The sequence below is a fragment of the Microcebus murinus genome, chromosome 6, assembly GCF_040939455.1.
Source record: "Microcebus murinus isolate Inina chromosome 6, M.murinus_Inina_mat1.0, whole genome shotgun sequence".
NCBI lineage: Eukaryota > Metazoa > Chordata > Mammalia > Primates > Cheirogaleidae > Microcebus > Microcebus murinus.
Window position 1 is genome coordinate 25,353,106 of NC_134109.1, and position 15,171 is coordinate 25,368,276.

At 51.9% G+C, this 15,171-nt stretch overlaps 1 protein-coding gene across 3 annotated transcripts in view; it reads right to left on the reverse strand.

Moving 5' to 3' along the window:
• Positions 1-3,866: 3,866 nt before the first annotated feature.
• Positions 3,867-15,171, reverse strand: part of LRRC74A (leucine rich repeat containing 74A) — a 30,179-nt gene continuing 18,874 nt past the window's right edge. The window contains exons 10-14 of one of the 3 annotated variants that reach the window (XM_020285685.2): positions 14,113-14,208; positions 11,036-11,182; positions 7,427-7,534; positions 6,513-6,595; positions 3,867-4,037 (exon numbers count right to left, since the gene is read on the reverse strand). In XM_020285685.2, coding sequence (XP_020141274.1) covers positions 4,013-4,037; positions 6,513-6,595; positions 7,427-7,534; positions 11,036-11,182; positions 14,113-14,208 — 459 coding nt within the window. In that variant the 3' untranslated portion in view covers positions 3,867-4,012. Of the gene's footprint in view, positions 4,041-6,512; positions 6,596-7,426; positions 7,535-11,035; positions 11,183-14,112; positions 14,209-15,171 lie in introns of all 3 variants that reach the window. The other 2 variants (XM_012742704.2, XM_012742711.2) reach the window with 2 other exon arrangements.

A 15,171-nucleotide genomic window follows, 5' to 3' on the forward strand; every position in this document is an offset into this window, starting at 1 on the left:
TGCTGCTGGCCCCTGTCCCCCCACCCCCAGTACCTCCAAACTCCCACCAATCCTTCTTAACACCCTGGACAAATTCTTTTGTTTTTACACAAGCCTTAAGCCAAGGCCTGAGATGGGAGCGCCTCCCATGGGATTTCCAAGGCCCAGTAACTGGGTGTTTCAAAGATGGCGGCTCAGCTCGGCCCCGCCTGTGCCCTGCACAGCTCCCTGTGCTCTCTTGGGAGTGGACACCGCTGTGATGGGCTCCCGCCCGTACGAGGCACTCATTAGGCTTGGTGTTCCACGTGCACGATTTCATTAAATCTTCACAGCAACCCTACAGAGGCGGGGGGACCATAGTTATCTCTATTCACAGATGGGGAAACTGAGATTCAGAAAGGAAGAATGACTTGCTCAAGGTCACAGAGATGGTAATTAGTGAAGCCAGACAGTATTCAAACCCTGAACTGTCAAATGCCAGAATTCACATGCTTAACCACTTTAGGGTCCTGGCACAGAGACATTCCACACTCCACAACTTCACACTCAATGGCTCCCAGCACAATTTCCGAGCCATGCAGCGGGTGGGGAGGGGAACCCTTGAGAGTTTGGCTTCACCAGAGCACCATCTCCACCTTTGCCTGTCTCCATGAGCCAGCCAGCCTGGCAGGGAGCTCATGCCCGCTTCGCAATTCATTCCTTGCTTTGTTGACAAAAGGATGCCAACACAGACTGCAAGTGTGTTTAAACTTCCCACTGTTGACACAAAGTTGCCTGGAAGCCAGGAGGGCAGGGAAGCCTTGTGGTTAAGAGGCAGAGCCACCTTGCCAGGGTCTGAATCTCAGCATTGCTGCTTACTGGCCAGGGGACTTGGGCAAGATGTGTAACTTCTCTACGCCTCCATTTCCCCAGCCGCAAACGGAATAACACAGTGCCTCGCTCCCCTCCACCCCCAGAGTCACTGTGAACATGCAAACAGTCAGCGAAAAAAGCCAGACTGGGCTGGGTGTGGAAGGAGGGGCAAGCCCAGGTCGAGTGTCCCTGGGCTGCAGCCTGGCCACCTGCAGAGGCTGGGCCAGAGCCTCTGAGCCTTCTTTGACCTTGACAGTCTCTCCTCCTCTGGCAAGGCAAGCTCCTTCCAGCTCCACCTTGGCCCGTGGGAGTGTCACAGCTCCTGCCTGGGTCCTCCTGCCCACCAACGTCCTGCCCTGCCTTGCCAAGCTGACAAGCTCTGTGCAGTCCCGCGCTAAAGGGAGCACGCGCCTCTTCGCAGTTTGCTGTGGGAGGGACTGCATATTTTTGAAGCTCTTCCTGGATGCCTAATTTTCTTCCTTACAACAAGGGTGCAAGGTGACAGTCGTCAGCGCCCTCGCTTCACAGTGAGGACCCAGAGCCTTGGAGAGGTCTGCCCAGGTGTCAGGCTGGGCTCCTCAGGGGTGGAAGTTTGGAAGATGGGAGAAAGTTCTTGGCTACATTTAGGAAATTTTTCCAAGACCTCAACGCACAGTTCTCACAAGGACTTTTGGAGCTGAGCTGACACCTAGTGGTCACAAGTGGGAATTCCCCCCCTTTGCAGGCCCCCAGGGGCGGTTGCAGGAGGTTTGGGGCTTGGCAGTCCATCCTTCACTTACTTGGAGGTGGCTGTGTCAAGAGATGTCCTGGAGGGTTGGTGCTGGTTGGGGGAGTAGATTTCAACTTCCCTGTAATCTGCATCATTCCCCAAAAAGCAACTCAAACAAAAATAAAATTTGATAACAATACTTAATGCCTTTTCAATGTTATGCAAAAGAGGAGAACAACACATCTCGGGGGAAAATGTGTCTTTATTGATCATAACCATCACACATTTGTAATTTGCACATTACACATTCGGATACTTTGCAGCCCTCCTTCCAGCCCACACATAACCCTCAGGGTTCCACCCGGACACCGACATTTATTGGATGCTCAGTTACAGGCCGGGCACTTGGAGAGTTTTATGGGTTATAATAGATGTTAAAAATGTGATCCTTGCCAGCAAGGGACTCCTTTTATTTGGAGAGAGAAAGCAGATACCTACAGAGCACTCTGACGTCATGGTGGACGTTTAGCCCATACACTCCTCACTGCATTTCTTTATTGTCTCTTCATCTTCCTAATTCTGACCCTGAGCCCCTATTTTGCCCAGCTGATGGAGATTCAACTGCAGGACTATGCTCAGGGCTGTGCCAATGACTCAAGTCCTCTGTGGTGCTCACCTGTCACCTGTCCACACTGATCATTTATTGCAGGGGCCTTTGTTTCCAGCTCACAGACATCTCCAGAGCCGCTGCTCAGCTGCACTCACGGGGTGCTGGGACAGGGGGCCCTGGAGAGGCTGGGGGCTCAGAAGGGCCAGCCCCTTGGGGCGCGCGACTCAGCTGCTTGCTCTGAGCTCCTGGCAGACCTGGCCTCCTTCCCCTCCCCGCAGTGCTTGGGAAGCCACCCTCAGGGCTCCTGTGGCCCTCCTTCTCTGCCCTCTCCTCAGGTTCTGTTCTCCCCAGTAAGCTTACGCTGTAGGAAATGTGAGCTAGGGAGGAGCAGGTTTTGCTAGAAACTTCTACCCTGGCCCTAAACCCTATCAAGGGTAAAAACTGCATAAGGAAAGGAGAAAATATGGCATGCGATGGGGGACACATTATTTCAAATACTGATTGTGCCACATGTGCCGAGCGGCCTCCGCATTCGCCTCCACCCTTGATGAAGCCAAGAGAAGCCCAAGGGCTGGTGCTTGGTTCCTACCCCCCTACCAGTGCTCCAAAGTGGGGATTCCTGGATATGGGCGTTCCCCCAACCCCCAAACTTTCCCCCGAGCTTTCCACCATTCACACCAAACAATGGCCAGGTGAACGTGCTCCACAGGCGTTTATTGGGCACCCTCTACATGCAGGGGGCTACTGAGGCACAGGGGACAGTCCCTGTTCATGCACAGGGGTGACTGGTGAGGCTACTCAAAACCCTTGAAGGTGCCGGTCCACCCATCTGGTCAGTGGACACTGTTTTTGGCTATTCCTTTTCCTCTTTTGCTAAGCTCTTCCTGTCTCCCCAGTTTCCCAGAGGATTTTAGAATGAAAGGCAGAATGATGGACTCCCACAATGGATCAGGAAGCCTTTATTTCAGCGGTTCCATTTTTCAGGTGGAACCACTTAGGCTCAAGCTCATCCAGGACGAGATGCCAGGTCTCTCAGTCTCCCGTCCTGGGCTCCCTCCATGTGACCCCTTGGCATTTGCTTCTAGAGGCTCCTGCCTTCATTCCATCAGCTCTGTACCCCCCACCACTCCTTCCTGTCTAGGAAATGTCCCATGGACACAGTTTAAAACCACTATGACGACTGCTTTTGTGCCCTGACCTGCTCCTCGATGCTCTTTTCCTGCTGCTTAGCAACCTCATTACATTCCCAATTTGTGCACCTCTTTTTTTTTTTTGTTTGTTTGTTTGTTTTTTTGAGTCAGAGTCTCACTCTGTTGCCCGGGCTAGAGTGCTGTGGCATCAGCCTAGCTCACAGCAACCTCAAACTCCTGGGCTAAGCAATCCTTCTGCCTCAGCCTCCCAAGTAGCTGGGACTACAGGCATGTGCCACCATGCCTGGCTAATTTTTTCTATATATTTTTAGTTGGCCAATTAATTTCTTTCTATTTTTAGTAGAGAGGGGGTCTCAGTCTTGCTCAGGCTGGTTTCGAACTCCTGACCTTGAGCAATCTGCCTGCCTCGGCCTCCTAAAGTGCTAGGATTACAGGCATGAGCCACCGTGCCTGGCCAATGTCCACTTCTTAATGATACCACAACACCATGTCCCCTGGTGGTCACTAAAACCAGAAGGTGCCCCATGGTGAAGGGCACGCCTACCAGCACCCCAGGACACCCAGAATCAAGCTGGATTTTATTTGCTCATGCACTGTCCTGGCCTTGGCATTTGTCCATTGATGTTTGGCCACGTCTTGGTCTCCTCCGTGGCACCGTCCAACTGGCCAGGACTTCTCTTGTCGAGACTTCTTTCCAGACCAGACTTGCAGCTATGTCTTTGCCGTATTCAAGAAACTGCTTTGAAAGATAAGAGAATAATGCTGAGTGCAGCCTCGTGGCCGATTGGCGAGAACGTTAAGACAGGCTCATATCCAAACGAGACCCTTTGTAAAACCATCTCTTATCTAGGCAGCGTTTGGAATGTGGGTAAGTTCAGCATCGGCACAGGGGTGCTGTAGAGCCCTGCTTTACGTGATTGGCAAGGGCTCGGCAGAGTTAAACTTTAGAATGTGACGCCCTCTGACCTGGCAATTGCTGGGTCCACTCCACCAAACCTATTTTGAGAAACACTATATACTGTGTACAAGGATGTTTGCGACAGTGTTATTTGTAGTAGCAAAATATTGGAAATAGCTTAAATGTCCATAGAATGAGCTTAAGTTATGAGACTCTTGTGCTATGAAATATTATGAGACAATTAAAAAGATTGAGAGGGGTTTAAATGTGCCAACATGGAAAGGTCACCAAGATGTACTGTTAGGACAAAGCAAGATAGTCTCTGATTCTATTAGTGATAAGAAACTGTGCGTGTGTGAAACAGCAGATAATAAACCCACATGAACTGTGCCCCCCTACTGTGTCCCAGGTAGTGTTCTAAATGCCTTGGGGGCATGAACTCACTCAGGCCTCAGACACTCCTGTGCTGCGGGTGCTGTTATTAGCTCCAAAATACAGATGAGGAAACTGAGGCACAGAGCGACCAGATAACTTGCCCAGGGTTCCGCAGGAGTGGAGCTGGGATGGGAACCCACGTGGGCGGCCCTAGAAACCGTGTTTTTAACCATCGTTTCTCCCCCCCACACACACCCGCACATGTGCCCGTGCAGGAACACACATGATGACAAGGGCACGGGAAAGGCGTGGAGTCGAGTGTCTGTGACAGCCCTTCTGGGAGGCGGGGAGCTGTTGGGGGAGATTAAGAAGGACCTTCATTCTCTCCTTGCTGCACTTCTGTGGACTTAGAACTTTTACGATTGGAGATTATTTGTAACAAAACATAAAAATGGAAAAGATTCACGCAACAGTATAAAGTACCACTCTGCTCCTCAGTCAGCACTGACAGAGAGGCAGTGTGGGATCCGACAGGCAACTTGAGGTGACCCCAAGAGCCCCCCAAATCGGGTCCTGGGACTGGGTGGCCAGGCCCCAGTTCCGCCTCTCGACCACATGACCTTACTTATCTGCAGCCTGGAGAGTTTGCCGGGCTTGGAACCTGGTCCCCGGGCTCCGCCACTGCCACTTGCCACCAGCTTCCCAAGGGACAAGTGGTGCCACTTTAGGGCAGGCAGCGGAGGAGGCAGGAGGTGCAGGGCAGAGGCTGCTGAGCTGGACCAGAGCAGGGGGAGGGAACAGTGGGGGGCACAGTGGGAGGTGCAGGGGGGCGGCACACCTGAGACAGCCTTGAGGCCCCCTTGCTGGATGACAGCGTGACTCCTGAGTCCCATGCCAGCTCCTTCCGTGCGTTTCCCCACTTAATCCTCACGATACCCTCTAGGCTGCTGCGGTGCTCACCCCATTTGAAGGCAGGGAGACTGAGAGCCCCGCACACAGCATCTTGTCAAGCAGAGCAGGGTTTGCAGCTGGGCCAGGCTGCCCTTCCTGTCCCCGTTATTGGGGAAGGCTCGTGGGGCAGGGCTGGACAGGGGCCTCCTCCACTGGGGCTCCTTAAGGACACAGGCCAGGCTTAAGGCCCCGGGGCCATGCCTGGTGGGGGCAGCGACAGCAGGTCTGGAACCACAGGGGCTGGGCCAGGGCCAGAGCCGCCCCTTCCCCGCTGTGAGGATGAGGGGCTTTGCCTCACTTCTCTGAAGCTCAGTTTCATCGCTTGCTCAGTGGGGGTGGCGGTGGTACTGCCGTCCCGCACCGGCAGGACTCAGTATGCGCCTGTCTGGTGACAGGAGAGGACCTGGCACATGGCGGGGGCTCACTGGGGGCTGGTCACTGTCGTCACTGCCATCATGGACCTTCCCCGTCTCTTGAGGAATCTGGCCCAAGTCGCAGCCCATCTCACTCCCTGAGCTACAGCAGAGCTGACCAACCTGTGGTTCGCCACATGCCACTGGGGCGCCCCAGCATTTGGGGCTCTTTCCCTCTGCTCTCTCTGTCTCTCTGCCACACCAGCTGCCTGAGTGGTGCCTCCTCTTTAGGGTACAAGGGCGCCTGGAGCTCACTCCAAGAGGGCCTGACCTTGGGCTCCTGGCGTCACCTCCCACAGGGCCGTGAGTGTGGGGCTGCAGCTCCTGCCGGCATGCCTAGCGTGTGGCCCACAGCCAGCAGCGTGCGGCAGGGGCCCAAGCTTTGCTAAACAACTGCCTTGGAGATGAGAGGGAGGGTGAGCCCTGCGGCCTGGCCCCTCGGTGCAGGGAGAAGGCGGCCAGAGCCGCAAGGCAGGGGCAGCCCTCACTAAGCAAACGCAGACAGGGTGGCCAGGAGCTCCCATCCACCCCGCCAGGGCCCCTCTTGAAGAGTGCTGGGGACGGCCGTGCTGACCTGAAGTTCACCATGCCTGTCCTCTCATCCAGCCTCTTTATCAGCTCTGTGATTTGGAGCCGGTTCAGAGGGATCTTGGTTTGCTGAGGATGTAGATGGAACACGTGCAGTTAACAGAGCTCTGTGTTCACCCCCTCTCCGGACACCCCTCCATTCTATCGCTCTCTCTCACACAGACACCACATAATGTCCTACCCCTCTTGGGACCGTGGATGGCAACTGAGAGTGAGCTCAGAGGAAACTGAACTCACAGCATGGAGGGGTGGAAGAAGCTCCATGCCCGTAGGACATGCCCAGACCCCAGAGTGCCTCCCTTTTCTGGGGAGCAATAAGGGGACTGGAGGTCAGGGTCAGGTGACGGGGGTGGCCCTGGGCTGGACAGAGCTCTCCTCTGCAGCTACCGAGTCCTGGCCAGCTCTTCTCACCATGGGCCTGGACCCCACCATGTCCCCTCCCAGGTCCTATTTTTGCAGGGCCCAGTTCCCTCCTAGGATGCTCTGATGATGGACACCTTCGAGGATGCATGTCAGGGGGCCTTTTGTGCCTTTATTATATGGGGGTGAGGAGAATGAGGGATTTCAGGCAAGAGGATATGGCCAAAGGTGGAAATATTGGGGCTTTGGCATGTGATCTTCTCTCATTTCCTTTTTATCTGCCCAATAGCCAACCGCAATGGGAGAAAGACCTCAAGATAGAACATCTGCCTTTGGGTGGCATCTTGGGTCATCAGTGGCTTCAAGTACAGCACAGAGAATGACTCCAGCAAGGGTTGAGGGACGTCTCGGGTTCCTCTCTGGATCCAGATAAATGAGGTGAGTGTCCCACAGCTAAACCCAGGAAGCTCTCCCAAGTGCCTGCACACTCTCTCTGTCGCACACACAGCGCCTGTGGCCACCAGGAATCAATCGGCATACCTGTGTCATAGCTTTCCGGAACTCACCCACATGCATCTTCATTGTCCCGGTGGGGTTGAAGCTCTTGAGGAGGTCCACCACCGTGATTTTTTGCTGGTCTGCATAGTTCTGAGAAAGTGGGAGACACCAGGTGCAAACACTTGTCCTTACAGCAATGACCACAACTGCCCCCCACTCCCCCTCCAAAGGCGGACCCAGCTCCCAGGCCCAGAAAGGCTGAGAACAGGGAAGGCAGACACGAGGACCTGGGATGGCTCTTGTGTGCTCGCCCAGGTTCTCGCAGCCCTACCCCACGGAGCAGGGGCTCTGTCCATTCCCAGGGTCCGAGGGCAATGCTGCAAAGGTGCCACAGCATCCAGGGGACAGGGCTGGGGGTCATATCCACGTGTACGATTTGGGTTCGTGGTGGCCTCTGTTAGGACTAGTCTCCAGGGTGCACTGTGGCTGGTGCGTGGGATGTTGTTAGCGCAAAGATGAAAGTTAAACCACAGCCACGTAGTGTGATGGTTGCACAGGCTCTAGGCCTTCCCTGGATTCTCACTGCTCCACACAAATGCTCACAAGGAGACATGCTTTGTTAGAATATATTTTAAAATAATATTTCATTTCAAAAATACAGTCATCCTCAGTATCCACAGGGCATTGGTTCTAGAGCCCCATCAATACCGAAATCTGAGGATGGTCAGGTTCTGCAGTCGGCCCTGCGAACCCACGGACACAAAAACGTGGGCCCTGGGGCTGTGGCGGGCCCTCTGTACCCTTGGGTTTTGCATCCCGTGAATACTGTATTTTCCATCCACATGTGGCTGCATATGCAGAGCCTGTGTGTATGGAACGCCAACTGGACTTATTGAAAAAAATCCTCGTGTAAGTAGACCTGTGCAGTTCAAACCCGTGTTTTTCAAGGGTCAGCTGTATTACCTACTCACCTTGGAAGGCCATTTTAGATTAGCAGAAGAAAGTAAAAAGTAACACATAAGTCCAATGTCACCATCCAGAAGTAACATCTTTGTGTGTATCCTCGTATACCCATCCATCTATCTCTCTCTCTGACATCTCTCTATTAATAGCTGTGTAACATCTATCTGTCTAACATCTAACATCTACCTATCATCTTTCTACTACAGCTACTGTCTTAAAAAAACTCACTGTACTAACACACCATGGACACATTTTCAATGTCATTAAAATATTCTCTTGGGTTCTTTTTTTAAAAAATTATCTTTTGTTTCTCTCCCTCTCCCACTTTCAAAAGCCCCTTGCTGTACTGTTAGGCATTCCATAGACCCTGTGGTCAGCACCTCGACCAGAATCAGGGCCTGTCCCTTCGGTGGCGGGCGCTACTGACAAGGCCCGACACAGCCCCTGCTCTGGGGGAGCAGTTCACAGTGTCCCGATGAAAGGGTGAAGCCAAGGCTATGGGAGCACGTGGTGAGGCCATTTATTCTCTACTAGGGAATCTGAGAAGGGGTCCCCAAGGAAGCGGCACTTGAGTAGAGACCTGGAGCACGAGCAGGAACAAGCGGACACAGAGGGCAAGGAGAAGCGTGTTCCAGGTGGAAGGAGCTGCACGTGCACAGGCCTGCAGTTATGAGAGAACTGACGCAAAGAGGAGCAGGGAGAAAGCCAGGGGGCCTGAGATGTGGAGCAGGGCCGGGTGGTGGCCACTCTCCCACCTGCGCTTCCTTGCCTCTGCCAAAGCTACCACCTCTTTTGCCCCTTGGGCTTGAATTTTTGGGTTATTTTTGGGTCTATCTTATCACCACAAGCCTTTCTTCTCCCAACACACACACACACACACACACACACACACACACACACACACGTGCACCCCATACCCAACCATTCCCCAAGTCCTGGAGGTGTTTTCGTAATGAGATCTCTTGCATCTGTCCTTTACTCTCATTGCCATTCTCACCCAAGTCACTGTTCCACATCTGGAATACTGCGACAGTGTCCTCCCTTGTTTTCCCACTCTTGTCTCTACCCGCTTCAGTTCCTTCCACTCCCCACTGCCAGGAAAGCCACTCCTCGGTCCCGCTGGGCTCACATCACACCCACTGCTCAGCAGCTCTTGCTGGCTCCGTCCTCTCGGTGAAATCACACCTGAGCTCTGGGCCTAGAATCTGAGGACTGCCACTTCCGTCCCACCTCCTTCACCAGCTTTGACTTTAAGGCTCCTCTATGAGCCTGGAGCCACGTGGCTCTTTTGTTGGAGCCATGTGGTTCTGTTCACATCCCCTAAACATGCTGTGTGCCATCCCACCTGGGAGGTTCTACCAGCAGGACCCTCTTCCCAGAACTCCCTCCCAGGCCCTGTGGCTCACCTGAATGCTTTGCTCTCTTGGAGGCACTTCCCCGACACACGTTGGCCAGGAAGTCCTCCTTTTCTGTTCGCCCAATCCTACCCGGATCTCCAGTTTGCATTCTTATTATATTTGCTGTCACTTATTTATCATGGCACTTTCTGCGAGTCATTTCTGAATCTATCCCATATTTCCAACCAGAGTGTTTGCCCCCTGAGGGGAAGGACTATGTTTTACAGCGCGCGTCCTATTTGGTTTCTACTCCAAGGTTCTTTTTCCGTAGCTGCTTTAAAACAAGGGGTGGGAGCCCCGCTTTGCATTAGACAACTCCATTCCTGCTTGCAGGAACACCCTGCTCCCCTTGCAAAACAGGTTTGCCCTTGGTAGTTCCATCTGAAGTCATATTACTCATGAAAATACTGGATACCTGTTTGCCTTCTAGAACTTTCCACACCACACTACTGTTCGTGCAAGAGCTCTTTTATTTAGTGCCAGAAACTCAGGCACAGAGCAGACCCGCCAGGGCCAGGAAACAGCCCTCGGGGTGCACATCCTGCAGAACCGGCATTTGCACCAAATCGCCCTGTTCCTGCTTCCTGCAGCCTCCCAGCTGCAGGCTCCTCGTTCCCACCAGTGGGCGAGAGGCCGGGTCGCTGCTCTGGGCAATGGGGACTAGAAGAGCAATAACAGCCCTCTCAGCGCTAATAGTCACTGATTTTATATTTCCACCATTACATCCACCTCCTGTGATTGCCAGAAAAGGTCTAAGAAAAGGTGAGCCAGGTCCAAGTTACCACTAGAAATAAAGTGCCCCTTTTTAGCTGAAGCCACAAAATGCCATCCTGATCACAGGGAGGTCCTGACATTCTTACCAGCTGTCAGAAAAGAACCTGTGTTTATTGGGTGCTTATTATATACCAGGCATTCTTCTAAGCACTGCATGCGTATTACATAACTTAATCTTCCAAGCAATCCTACTGTGGTGGGCACCACTGTTATGCCCATTCTACAGGTGGGGAGACTGAGGCAGAGAGCCTCGGTGACTCGCCCTTGGTCATACATTAGCAGGTGGAGGAGCCTGGGCAGGCGAGTCCATCCTGTGCCAAGCCCCTCCCACTTCAGCCAGATCTCAGCCCTTGCCCCTTCTCTGGGAGTTGGGAAGCACTGCTGGGAATCCAGTATCTGCAGGGCGAGGCACTGAGACATTCCTTGGCAGAGAGGATTGTACAGACACTTTGGGCGGATCCAAAGGCCAGCTTTCTCTAGGGCTCCCTGGAGGGCTGGGAGGAAGGCAGGAGCTCACCTGGATCACTTTTATGGGGTTTTTCCACAACAAGATGGTTTTCTTGGCAGAGAAGCCTTGCACTGTCTTGTACTCCACGTTCAGCTGCGGGTGAACAGCGTATACCCCCTCCAGTGTTTTCACAAACTGCTCAGTCACCAGCACATTCTGTGGCAGGGAGAGAGGGGACCCATCACGACAAGGGAACCACTACTGTGCCATCTCCCTGCCCAGCCAGGAGGTCCTCTCCCTCCCACCCAAGCCAAAGCCAGGAAGTTTTGTCTTCTCCACTTTGTTCTGCAGTGCTACTCCTAGATTGGGATGGTTCCGGTGTTTTAGAGCTTGTGATTTGAGTTGTAAGTTTCTTACACAATTTTGATCAGATGTTTCATTGAGTGCTGGTGGCCTGTCACCTGCTGCCAGCTCAGCTCTGTTCTCTCTCTTTTTTTCTTTTTTTCCTTGCTGTGCTCCTGTGCGGACAGCTCTGTTCTCAGATGGTGTGTGTAAGGGCCTTTTTGTTTTGAGCCAGTCTCACCTGTGGCTGGGGCTAGAGTGCAGTGGCGTCAGCCTAGCTCACAGCAACCTCAAACTCCTGGGCTCAAGCGATCTTCCTGCCTCAGCCTCCCGAGTAGCTGGGACTACAGGTGCACACCACACGCCCAGTTATTTTTTACTATTTTTAGTAGCGAGGTGGAATCTCGCTCTTGCTCCAGCTGGTCTCAAACTCCTGACCTCAAGCGATCCTCCCGCCTGCCTAGACCTCCCAAAGTGCTAGGATTACAGGCGTGAGCCACCACACCCATCCAAGGGACTGGTCCTTAAACAAATACCCTGAAATGTCCATATCTATGTGAGTGTTGTTCTTCAGAGCAGGAGCCCTGGAAGAGGATCCCTTATTCTAACAAGAGACTCAAAACAAATCGAGAACCTCCCGTTTTGGAAGTACCCTCAGAGCTGGTTTGTAGCAGCCTTTTTGGCACCAGGGACCGGTTTCATAGAAGAAAAATTTTCCATGCATGGGGAGAGGGGGGTGGCAGAGCTCTGTGGCCCAGTTGGAGACTGCAGGTTTATAGGATATAGGAGAAAATGTGTTCTGTGAAATAGTGTTTGATCAAACCTGACTTCAACCAATTTGATCAATCTGCTTCATTCCTCAGATGTGGTTCTGAGTACCTTTTGCTTTTTCAAAGAATTAAACCCCTGCTGAAGGGCTAAAGACTGTAGATATTCTAGAGAAAGTTCTAGAAGCATCTACAAAGGAGGAATTCTAACACTGCTTAGAGTTATGGCAGCATGGCTGACAAAAGGGAAGGAAAAGGCTAATTCACTCGGACTGATGTGTTCTGGGAGGCTGGTTAAGTGCCAACGTGGTCGCAGCTCACAGGTTGATGTGCCACCCAGGGCCTAATTAGCACCGTTTCTAATGCTCCCTCCAGCACACCAAGATGGTGCCTGGGTCCACACCCTCCAACCTGTATCGTGGGGGGAAAAACAAATGCCAACAAAATCTGAACTTGCGGCTGAGACTCAGAGGCAGGGCAGCGTGGGGCTGGGGCAGCACCCTGGGGTGCACGGTCAGAACCCCAGCATGAGGGTGGGGAAAGGGCTTCTGGGGAGGAGGCAGACCCAGGGGCACAGAGGGACCTGGGGCAGGAAGGAAGGGGTGAAGGAACAAAGGGAAAAGAAAAGCAGCTATATTTTTATAATGTCTTAAAATCTGTGGCAAATAGAAATCCAAATTTTACCAATTATTCACTTCTAAGGAGCTTGGGTTGAAATATTCAGAATGTTGTCACTGATATAATTGCAAAGTGTTAAAATTGTCTTACAAAACATCCTATTTGTGTGGTATTAAAAATGTAAGAGGACTTTAACTTTGTACCTTTGTAGAACTCTAGAGTAGGATGCAGAGCCCTGGGTTTACTCCTTGCTGTGTTTCTCATTGCTGTGGATCGTGGGCAAATGACCTAACCTCTCTGTTTCAGTTTCCTTATATGTAAAATGGGAAAATGAGGAAAAGTGCTTGTTATGGGTTGAATTTTGTTCCCTTCCCTCAAAAGATGCTGAAGTTCTAAGCTCCAGGACCAGTAAATGTGAATTTGTTTGGAAATAGGGTCTTTGCAGATGACCAAATTAAAATGAGGTCTTTAGGGTGGGCGCTAATCCAATTCGGCTATGTCCTTATTAATAGGGGGCATTTGGATACAGAAACAGGGAGATGCCATGGGAAGGTGAAGGCAGAGGTTGGGGTGATGCTTCTATAAGCAGAGGGCCACCAAAGACAGACAGCAAACGACCAGGGGCGAAGGGAGAGGTCTGGAACAAATTCTCCCTCACGGCCCTCAGAAGAAACTGACACTGCTAACGCTTTGATTTTGGACTTCCAGCCTCCAGAACCGTGAGCCAACACATTTCTGTTGCTTAAACCACCCAGTTTGTGGTACTTTGTCACGGCAGCTCTAGGAAACCAATACAGTACTCCACCTACCAACTAGAGAAGGATCAAATGAGCTGGCACATATAAAATCACTTTGGGAAAAAAGAGTATAAAATGGTAGACAAGGGTAGGATATTGTCATCACCTCTATGCTGATTCGGGCAAGAGCACCTGGAAGGAGGCTTTCCTCCTTCATCAAGAGATTTCCACCCACTGATACTACTCTGAGTACAATAGGCCAAGGCATGAAATGAAAGTACCGAGTTTATATATGTTTTAATACCCAGATTCTAAAAAACCCATGACCCTGAAACCACTCTGGGGTCCAGGGCCATTCATTAGCAAGGCTGATGGTAAGGTCTGTTTGGGGATTCTCCTGCCTTTCACTTTGGTGTTTCCTTGGCTCTAGTCTCAGGTGTTCACAGCCTGGGTTTCCAGGATCTGGCAAATTGTTTTATCCTGAGATGTTATTGACCAAATGGCTACTCCTACTGGAGGGGTTCCCAGAGAGGGCACAGCTGTACCCAAGGAGTAATGACCATTTCCTGGAGCATTTGTGTGAGGGCCTGTAAGGGACATGGCTGTGGGCCCTGGCTAACACAGGGTGGGAAGGGTCACCGGCTCTCACCCTGGTGCAAGCAACCACCATTTGATCACTTACGGAAATGTCAAGCTCTTCCATTCTGGATTTGGGGTTCTTCTTGATGGACAGGACAAGTAAAACAGCCCCATCAATATTGATAGGATTCAGGAAAAGCTACAGAGGGAGGGGCAAGACAAGAAGAGGCTGAGTTGGGCGCTGGAGAGTCTGGCTTAGAGCATGGCATCAAGTTCTCATCAAATCACAACCTCTGTATTCCTCCAAGAGTTTTCTTTCAGTACTTGTCTGCCTGCCCATCTGTCTGTCTACCCATCCAACCATCTTACTGCTCATCCATCCATCCATCCATCCATCCATCCATCCATCCATCCATCCATCCATCCATCCATCCACCTGTCCATATCACTGCTCATCCATCCATTCATTCATCTATTCAACCACCTGTCCATTTCACTGCTCCTCTATCCATCTATTTATCTGCCCATCCATACATCCACCTGTCCATCTCACTGCTCATCCATCCATCTGTCCATCTGTCCATCCCTCCAACACATATTTATTAGAGGCCTGCCATATGCCAGCAACTGGGCTAAGCACCGAGGGATGCACAAGAAGACATGACAAATTTTCTGCCCTCGGGTAGCTTACTGCTCTAGCCTCAAGAGACAGGCAAACAAGCCAACAGCATCAGAAATGTGATGACCTCAATGACAAAGGTACACACGGGTACTACAGGAGCAGGGAGAAGAGCATAAAGAACAGGGGAGGGATGATGAGCTAAGCCTTGCAGGACTAATGAGAATTGGTTGGGTCTAATGAAGGGAGAGCAGAACGAGAGGAAGGAATGAGCTTCACCAAAGATGAGAAGGTTATGAGCAAAGGCATAGAGATGTGAAATAGCACATGGTGTTCCTGAACTGGGGCAGAGACATGAGGCCACAGACCTGGGATGGGCCACATCACAGAGGACCTTGTGCGCCTAGCTAAGGAATTAAGACATTATCTCAGTGGTGCTGGCAGCCACTGAATCATGGATAGAGGTTAATGGCAGGAACATAGAGCATTGATTCCCTGACCACTTGCAGTGGCTCACACCTGTAATCCAGGGAGGCTAAGGAT